Source organism: Drosophila miranda, assembly GCF_003369915.1.
Source record: "Drosophila miranda strain MSH22 chromosome Y unlocalized genomic scaffold, D.miranda_PacBio2.1 Contig_Y2_pilon, whole genome shotgun sequence".
Lineage (NCBI taxonomy): Eukaryota > Metazoa > Arthropoda > Insecta > Diptera > Drosophilidae > Drosophila > Drosophila miranda.
The window spans coordinates 7,816,528-7,826,294 of NW_022881614.1; the positions used below are offsets into that span (position 1 = coordinate 7,816,528).

A 9,767-nucleotide genomic window follows, 5' to 3' on the forward strand; every position below is an offset into this window, starting at 1 on the left:
AATGCGGTTCTCAAATTCTGGCTATACTTTTTGGTCTGCATATACGTATTCACTTTTTCCATAATCCATTACTCCTCCGGGGAGATCGAGGAGATCTGGTCGTGGCATGCCATTTTGACAATCATAAAATACATAGACGATTAGTATATCGATGGGAATCGACTGGTTACTGTTGCTGTTGCTCTTCCAAGTATTCACTGAAATATGCCTTTTACCCCACGAGCACCGAGTAGAAGAAAAGGACCAGAGTGATTCAAAAGGGATTAAAAAACCCGACCCCTTAGGCGAAATAGTGGCAACCGTGGCTAGGAAATACTCCTTCTTACATCTAAGTCATAGGCCATAGGGTATACTTAGCAACTAGTTGTGGTATGTGGTTCAAGAACACGTTTGATACATAGATAAAAACCGATCTCTGATAAAACGTCCTGTGGTATGTTTAGCTTGTATTCAAAAGTCATTAAAAATAAATTCAAATTCAAAATATGTATGTATTCTTTTGTATCTCTATTGAAAATACGCTGCTGATTGCTTAAAAGTTGCTCGAAAAGTTAGTGTATCTGCCTTTTGCTGTTATTGAACTACATTCCTATATATGGGTATACTGCTGGGTATGTGCTGCGATTTCTCTAGCGATGTTCAACGTATTAAAAGCACATTGATTGTTCATGTAATGTGTATATACGTGTGTTTGTTCTGTTCGAGTGAGTGGCCGTTTGAAGAGAGAAGAGGATTCATTCATTGCTTATCCGTAAGCGTTGACCGACTAAGCGATCTGTCGACTTGTCGATTTGTCGGTCTGTCAAATCTTTCGATACCTAATCACACACTGGCATTTCCATCTTCTAGATTCGACAATCTTGACTAAGTTCTTGGTCACGTTCTTGTAGTTTTTTTTGTGCTGTTTTCCAATGGTATGGCTGTAGTTGTTGTTCCTGGATTTCCTTTTGCTGGAGTGTCAGTTGCTGCGACAACGATGAATCAATCAATGAAACAATGTCCCTGCTCCCATTGCTGAACCAAAAGCAAATTGTGCGAATGAACGAAGGCGACGAGGACGAGGACGACAACGACGAGCGGTGGTTGAGGAGGACTCGAATAGCTGCCAGCGCCACAACAGATGTGCCAAAGCCCGAGCCCCACACCCAGCTCCCGACCGGCTGGAATGTCGGTGGAGCTGCTGTTGGAGCAGGACTCAGGAACGTGAGCGTTTGGGTTGCGTGCCGCTGTTCGCGAGTCTTCTGGATTTCTGGAGAGTTGTTCAGGCAGTCGCTGGGAGCATAACTAACAATAGTTGCCATTACCATACCACGGAAAGGTCCAGCACCATCAGTGCGGAAGCATCAGAGGCCGTGCCGTGCTGCTCAGTCTATGATGCGACTTCTCGATGCTTCCGCCTCCACATCCGCTTCCGCCGTACTCATCGTAGCTGAGCAGAGGGGATATCTTGAGGCCAGTCTTCTCGGGGATAATCTTGAAGTGAGGCTGGTCGGCACTCACCAGCAGGGGTCGCTTCATCGAGGAGTGCATGTACTCGTGGGGATGCGGGTGGGGATGCGCGGCCGCTCCAAGGGGTCGCCGGGTGCTGGGCACGTTCATCTTCTTGCACGGCTCCGGCTTGCTCTCGTAGTTCATCTGGCAGTTCTCCGGCGAGTACTTGTTCGGCTTGTAGATGGAGAAGATGTTGTTGATCAGACTGAGGGCCGAGTGGCCGCCGGCGGAGGCATGGTGGATGCCGGCTGTGGGCTGCTGTGTGAGCACGTGGCCCACGGTCGGGTGACTGTGCTCGGGGTAGAAGTTATTGTACTGGTACGAGGGCAGGACGTCCGCGGTCGGGTAGATCTTGTGCCCGTAGCCTGGCACAGGCACATAGGCGGGCTCCCGACCCGGTCCAGAGAGGTGATGGAAGGAGGGGGTGTCGGCATTCTCAAAAAAAGGATATCCAGCATTGTTGGAGGACTCACTGGAGTCCAGCTGCGGCGGCGAGGGCATGCCTTCGAGCAGGGACTTCTTGATCATTAGGCGCTCGTGTTCCCGGTCGTGAAGGTCGATGGGTTGTCCGTTGTTGTAGCACCTCACGTTAACGTTCTTCACCTTGAGGCTGCTCTGCATGTTGCGCCGCATGTCCATGTTGATGGGACTGGGTGGCTTGTCCAGCTGCTCCCAGTACTTCTCCAGATCGATGTTGAAATCCTCCAGATCGATTTCGGTTGTGTCTGAGCAAGTGTCGTCGTCGAACAGATTTGATGGTTCCATTTCCAGCGGGGATTTGCTGCGTGTGGGTCGCTGGTAGTTGGTGAACCGACGCGCTGGGCTGCGGGGAGCAGGTGCCGCGGCCAAGTAGCGTTCGTCCTCGTCCAGGAACTTGTCCTGCAGCATCAGACGTTCCCACTCCGCCCGTATGAAGTGCTCCAGATCGGTGTCGTAACGGCAGTGCATGTGCTCCTCTTCCTCTGCCGCTGGATGGTGGCCTGGGCAGTGTACACGGGACCGCGGTCGAACCACCAGATGGGGCTGTGGCTGTCGGTGGCAGCAACAATCGTCCGCAGCACAGCAACATATCACCGTGGGGGCCAGCGTCCTCGGAGCCCGCCCCGCCCGGTGATCGGCCTCTGCCCGCTCCTCGAACAGCCAGTCCGCTGCGTTCAGATTCAAATTCCTGCTGCTGCCAGCCAGCAGCTGCTGGGATGGGGCGCGACCCCGCGAACTGGCTGCCGCTCCTGATCCCGGGTAGATGTCATCCAGAAGGCACCTGGCGCTGGTGCACTGGTCCCGGGCGTAACACCGGTGGGCCAGGGTTCGCTCGTCCAGGCTGTTGCTGTACAGCATGTGCATGTTGCGCCTGTATGCCTCGCGCTTCTCTCGCCGCGTGTTCGAGGCGGGTGGCAGCTCGTAGTCAATGATGTCGAAGGGCATTGTCTTGGTGCTGGCACTGAACGAGTAGGACTTGGGCACTCCCAACCGATTTTTCAGTATGGAGGTGGTGGCCGGAGCAGCTGGGCCACTCCCACTGCCACTGGCCACGCCGCCGCCGCCCTCAAAAACGTTGCCCTGGAAGCACCAGCTCTGCGACTTGGGGTACTGGAACTCCTTGCAGCTCTTCGAGCGATGCAGGCCGTATCCCGTGGAGCCCTCGCCCTCGCCGCGCCGCCCCCGATTGACTCCTGCCTCCTCCGGATACTTTTCGTCGAGCTCGTTAATGTCGCGGAGTTGGCGGTAAACGCCGTACTTGATACAGTCCGGTACATAGTTTTCATCCATGTCGTCCGAGCGATTTGAGTAGATGTTGTCCGTGTACCAGGTGGAGTCGAGCTGCTTTGGTCGCGGCTTTGCCTGTTGCAACTTGTCCCGCTTTGATTGGCGGTAGCTCTCGAAGCAGATGTTCTTCATCTTCTCCAGCTTCTGCTCGCGGATCCGTTCCCAGTTCTCCCAGTTCTTGTCGTTTTTGTTTCGGCGCCCGGACAAAATGAGTACGTCCTTGCCCTTCTCCCAGTCGGCAATGCTCTCGTCGCCGTAATCGATGTTCAGTCGCTTCGTCTCGGCCTCCGCTTCTCTGGGGATCTGGTGATTGGAATAGGTGGTGTGTGATGGTGCAGGTGCGATACTACTTCCGGCTAAGCTGCTATTATCGTTAACTACAATTCTAATCCTACGCTTGGTCTTATCCGTCGTCCTCGACGACGTTTGCAACGCCGACTTCTGCGGCCTATTCCGCTCTTCAGAAGGCGGCTCATCTTCTGGCTCTTCTGGCTGTCACACCTCCTGCAGATACTTGACCGGACAGTAGCCCTGGCGGTTGTCGGCTGAGCGCAACATGCACATACCATTGACCTCATCGCCGACCTGGTTGAACGAGCCAACATGGAATAGGAGGTTGATGTTGTTAGCCTCTTCTCGGCTCTCGCACACAATTCGATTTCGATTTCATTACCTGTATGACAATCTGGTCTCTCAGAAGTGTGATCTTGTCGCTGCGCTCCCCATCGGACACTTGCAGATTGTGGGTAACCTGTAGGGGCTTCTCACTGGCGTTCAGACGCACACAGTACTTGGATGGAAAGAAGCCAACGCGTCCCAGGACCTTGCCCTTCCACCAGTCCGGATCGGATGTGTCAATGACAGTCACCTGAACGAAACGTGAAACAATTTAGTTGATGAGAGCTGATCCACGCATCTGCATATCAATTCTTGACGTCTCCTAGCAAAAAACTTATAAAAAAAGCTGGCAGAAACAGACTTGAACCAACACCTAATTATATTTGTGTCTTCCTCCAAACATATGTATGTCCTTCAGTCAATTGTTGTGAAATAGGACCATTAAAAGAGAATAGAGAAAACTGCATTAAGCATGGAAAAGACATAGCTTATAGAGTAGAAAATTCGAAATTCAATACACCTGCCAAGTGCCAAGATGTAAGTATCGATCTGACGACTGAAGACTCGTCCCAGATTATCAAACCGCACAGTAAATTATAAAACAAAATTTCGGTTTATCCACCGGATTGCTCCTCTGGCAAGGACGAAGCCCGAACAAAAGCTAATCTGTAAATATTGAACACTTTGCCAGTGGAGTGGGGAGGGGAGGGGAGGGGGCACTCGCAATCAACGAAAGTACACAGAAACGCAGCAACTATTATTATTTCTTCTTATTCGCTGTTTGCGTTGTCCTGTTTACGCAGTAGAAAAAAGAGCTCTGCCCCTCCCTGCACCCTCTTTATATTTCTGTCGTTGTGAACAGGGTTCTGTTGTCCTTGTTCGTTTTAATATTGAATAAAGAATGGGAAATGCTAAATGCTAAATGCGAAATGCGAATATTTGTGTATGTATATCGGGTGTACGCGTATTTCTGATTTTGTTATGCCAATTTCCTGTGCAGCGCAGCCATTGTGTTAGCTAAGCGCTACGCTTAGTGGATTAAACAAAGCGTGTTGTTTATTATTCATAGTCGTGCATATGGCATACCATACCGATGGGAGGACGAGAACGGGAGCGAGAGTGAGAGTAGGGGTCGGTACGGGGGGAATTGCTCACCTTATAGCCAGCCTTGAGGTCGAGTTCATCGGGATGCCGAGCCTTGAAGTTGTAGAGGATGACGTACAAGTTGGTGGGCAACAGACGATGCGATTTCTTGAAAATGTCGAATCGAAGCGAATCGAATGAGATGGGATTAGATTGGGGAAAGCGTGGATGCGTAAATGCAGTCATTGGCGGATGGTGCAGCAAAAATCAACGCACGAATAGCGAATTAGATTGAGAATGAGTGAGTGAGTGAGTGAATGAGAAGGGATGGGGGAATACCTGGGGATGTCTTACTGGTGAGAGGCATGGCGAAGTGCTGGCCGAGGACTGTGACTTCTCCAATTCATCCGGTAAATCGACGCTGCCACCACGCATGCCACGTGTGGCATACAACAGCTTGCGGCCCGTATGCGAGTGACTCGATGGCGCTGTAATGGTTTTGGATGCGTTAATCCCTGTTCCAGGACATTCTCAAAGTGTTTGGTTAGTTGGATGTAGTTGAAGTCAATGAACGTAAAAGAACAATTACAAATATTAGCAATAGAGAAATGATCTATAAAATACGCATAAAGATAAAATAGAGATAGTATAGAGCAAGAGATAGAGAGCGGGATTAGAGATTAAATAGGCGCAGTGTTTCAACATACAGTACTTCAGATAGTCCCCCCAAAGGTTGAGAAATACCGGTGTATGATCAGCAGATGTTGTTGCGATCTTTAAAGCAATATTAACTGGAGCTTACGGTGTGTTCTCTCTGCTATTGGATAGTTTGTGTGACAGAGATGGTGTTGGGTGTATACGTACTAGATCGAAATTAGGGTGAGGGAATTCGTTAGATTCGTTAGGAAGCCAAAGAGGAAGAAGTGGTGCCCTTTTTTCAATAGTTGATCGTTGGTACATAGGTGGTTGTTGGTTGGTTGGTTGGTTGGTTGGTTGGTTTTGTGCAGCGACGAGAGTATTCGCAGCTCTCGTAAGAGTCGGTATCGGTATCGGCTTTGGGGCCGTTTACGGAACGGAACGGGAAGTTTTACTGGGTTGCTACTTACAGTGCAGACGGCTGTTGTTCGATGGAGGAGTGCTGTGCTCCAGGTGGCCTCCCGATCCGCCGTGATAGTAGCCGGGGGCCGCTGATGTGGAGGCGCCCGCCACCGGCAGCTGCGGACGCCGCCGGAATTGGCCGTGCAGCTCCGACGACTCGGGGGAGTCCAGGCTCAGGGATTTCATGCGTAAGTTCAACTTTTGCCGGCGCGGTGAGTGCGGTGCTGTTGTTGTTGTTGTTGGAGTTGGAGTTGTTTTTGGTAGGGTTTATTGGTGTGTGTTAGACCATGTTTTGTTGTATTTGTGGTCGGACAATACAAAACATGAGAGATGTTTTTGTTTTTGATAAAACGTGGAATAAAAAGATATTGATTTTAATTTCATTTGTTCAGCATTGATCATGTCGATGAAAAATAGAATCTATGCATCTACAGTTTCAAGACAGAAACCAAACAAATACCGAAAATGTAATCAAATTAAAATTGAAACTGTAGTGTATTGACACTCAGACTTAAGCACGCGTTGTCTTCAAGATTCTCTTTTATTCTATCTCACTTGGATGGTGTGACCGTATATAGATATTAATATAATACCTAACACGCCTCTCCTTAGATGTTTAATATACATGTCATTTACAAATCTATTTTCTTATAACAATTTGATTTGTGTACTTAATCTAATTAGCGTATATAAAATTTATGTGATTTCGTATTTTTCTTTCTTCTTAATCTGTTTAGTATTTGTTTCAGTGTTTAATTTGTACATAATTTGATTTCATAATTCCTTTCTTTATATTATTTTATTGTTAAATACGCTTTACTACCTTCCCTGCCTCACGTGGTCTCAACTCTCTCCTGGTGGGTGTTGGTTGAGAAACTATTTGTTCATTGTTGGTTTTGGAATTGTCATCTACTGAACAATTGCTTTCGACATCAGGTGTTTTCGCATTAGGCGATGTATGATTGTTAGTGCTTTGGTTTCTAATTTGATCCAGGTGACGTTTTATTTCTCTGTTATTGTTCGCCAAAATACAACAATACGAACGCGGGCCCAGTTGTTGTTTTACAGTTGCCTGAGTCCAGCTTGCTTTGTTAGGATTTTTGTAGTCCCTAACCATAACTTTTTGCCCCTTTAAAAATTCTGTGCTTCGTCTACCTTTGTGATTTACAACACACTCAGTCTGTTTTTTATTTATTATGCTTTCGACCGTAGGTGGTTTTAACAACGAAAATCTTGTTTTTAGTGTACGACCAAAAAATAATTTAGCAGGAGATTCGCCCGTAGTACAATGAATCGTATTTCGGTAATCGATCAAAAATCTATTTAAAATTGTATTAAAATCTTGTCTTTCATTAGCCTTTATGTTTGCATATAGTGATTTCTTAACAGTCTTTACAAAATTTTCTGCTTGACCATTAGTCGCTGGATGTCCTGGAGCAGTAAAAATGTGATTAACACCATTGTTTTTCATAAACGTTTTAAATTCATCAGAAGTAAACTGTCGTCCATTGTCACTAACTGACACGTCTGGTAAACCATATCGACAAAATACTTCTCTAAGCTTGTTGATAGTAAACAATGAAGTTATTTCCTTCGTTTTGAATACTTCTGCCCATTTTGTATAAGAATCTATAATAACCAATAAATGAAAACCTCTAATTGGTCCTGCAAAGTCTATGTGTACTCGACTCCAAGCCTTTCCTGTGGATTTCCACGGTATTAACAGACTCTTTTCTGGACTTGATTGTAGTTCCTGACAAGGAATAAAATCTCGAATTAATTTCTCAATTTCAGAATCCATGCAAGGCCACCACACATAAGAACGTGCTAACATTTTGGTTTTTACTATTCCCAAATGCGATGCATGAAATTCTGCTAAAATAGCTTGTCTCAGTTTGGTTGGAATTACTACTCTGTGTCCCCATAAGATACAATTGTAGCAAGGTAATAATTAGTGAGGCATTCAACTAGTATTTAAAATAGCATACAGCGCGCATTGGTATTTACCGCACCATCGATACACTCGGTGGGAAATACCAATAGTGAGTTATCGGATAAGAAACATGGAGAAGAGAGTGAGAGCACTTTGTAAATGGCGATTGTGAGAGACGGACGCGCAGCTAATAAAAAAGAGTTACATTAAATCACCGGGTTTGTGTTTTTATACCTATACAGTTCACTCACGCACCGATATTGGTCACTACAATTCCCGGATTAGACGGCCTACAATTTCAGAAGTGGGATACGATCAATCGCCGCCAGTGAAAAATAGCGAAAATTTTTATCATCTCGTCCGTCGAAGACGCCATCGCTGAAAAAAAAACATGTCGGACTTGGTCGGCGCGGAGGAGTTCTCGGCCGCCCGGCTGCGCGAATGGCTGGAGTCCCTCAATCTACCAAAAGGTGGAAGCAAAGCTGCCATGGCAGCGAGACTTAACGAAATACCAGTAGAGCTGCGGGGACAGGGACCACCGGAAGCCGAAACATGCGAGAACGAGAGGGAAGATGAGGCGGCCGCAGATCAAGACTCGACGAAGAGCGAACGCAAAGAGAAGAACGAAAAAGCACCGCAAGCGCCTGGGCACAACAACAACCATGGCGAATATCGAGCAGAGGTTGAAATGTTAAAACTGCAAATCGTGCTGCTGAAGCTGCAGAGCGAGAGGGAGAAGGAAGGGAGAGGAGAGAACACAACACCAGCCGCCAGCAATGACGCTGGCGTCATGTTGCTAAATGCCGCCAAAGACATGTTGCCAACATATCATGGCAACATTTCTGGAAACAACGATGACGTCACAACTTGGATCGCGCAGTTTAAGGCCGTCGCAAAAGTGAACAAACTGAAGGATGAGAAGCTACTAATGCTGCTAATGTCGAAGCTTAAGGACAAAGCATTGGTGTGGCTGCATTCGAGTCCGGAGCACATGTCGCTGCCAATCGATCAATTGTTGAACGTCATGGAAGACACTTTCCATCCCAAGGAAAGCAAACTGTTGCTCCGTCGCAAGTTCGAGTCCCGTTCATGGGCACGTGGCGAGGAGTTCTCGATGTACTTCAACGCCAAAGTGTCGCTGGCATCCCGCATAGTCATTGACGACGAGGAGTTTATTGACGGAGTCATCGAAGGTATCCCAGATGTAGGCCTGCGTAGGCAAGCCCACATGCAGTGCTTTGGCGCTCCATATCAACTACTCAAGGCGTTCGAGAAGATCATGCTGCCAAAGAAGTACGGTTCAACTGAAGGGGCAAACACTGGAGCCTCGCCAACACCCATTCGCTGCTACAACTGCAACTCTTTGGGCCACGTGGCAGGGGAGTGCCGCAAGCCCAAGCGCGAAAGAGGAGCGTGCTACGGATGCGGCAGCATGAGTCACCAGGTGTCACACTGTGACGAAAAGAAGTACAAGGTACATAACGATTATATATACAAATTTAATATATACATTAGCAATTACAATAACAAATGCTTGTCCTTAAATTGCCTCATCGACTCAGGGAGCCCAATAAGTTTTATGAAGTTATCGTGTCTAGAGCACCAGTCGGAAAATAACCTAAATAAAGTGGAAGAGCGCTCACGATTAAGTTCGAACGAAATCAAAGAAGATGATTTAAGTTTATATAAGTTTAACAAAGACAAGAAAAACAGAGAAATTGAATTTATTTTGAATAAAAATGCGGATTACGCTTATGTTGGACTAAATAATAGCAAA

The 9,767-nt window shown here is 47.2% G+C and overlaps 3 protein-coding genes across 3 annotated transcripts; 1 reads left to right on the top strand and 2 right to left on the bottom strand.

Moving 5' to 3' along the window:
* Nucleotides 1–950: 950 nt before the first annotated feature.
* On the bottom strand, nt 951–3,753 carry LOC117192989 (the record flags this gene model as incomplete). Its single annotated transcript, XM_033397720.1, has 1 exon — nt 951–3,753. A coding segment is annotated over one exon (2,424 nt), but the record flags the coding sequence as incomplete, so codon positions are not given.
* LOC117193538 (SH3 and cysteine-rich domain-containing protein 3-like) lies at nt 3,735–6,573 on the bottom strand. The gene is made up of 5 exons (XM_033398284.1): nt 6,066–6,573; nt 5,299–5,447; nt 5,032–5,127; nt 3,932–4,126; nt 3,735–3,843 (listed from the first exon to the last, which is right to left on the bottom strand). The coding sequence occupies exons 1-5, from the start codon at nt 6,241–6,243 to the stop codon at nt 3,754–3,756; spliced, it is 708 nt and encodes a 235-aa protein (XP_033254175.1). The 5' UTR covers nt 6,244–6,573; the 3' UTR covers nt 3,735–3,753.
* Nucleotides 6,574–8,148: 1,575 nt separating this feature from the next.
* LOC117193537 lies at nt 8,149–9,767 on the top strand. Its single transcript, XM_033398282.1, has 2 exons — nt 8,149–9,464; nt 9,535–9,767. Exons 1-2 carry the CDS (start codon nt 8,382–8,384, stop codon nt 9,562–9,564), a joined length of 1,113 nt encoding a protein of 370 aa, XP_033254173.1. The 5' UTR covers nt 8,149–8,381; the 3' UTR covers nt 9,565–9,767.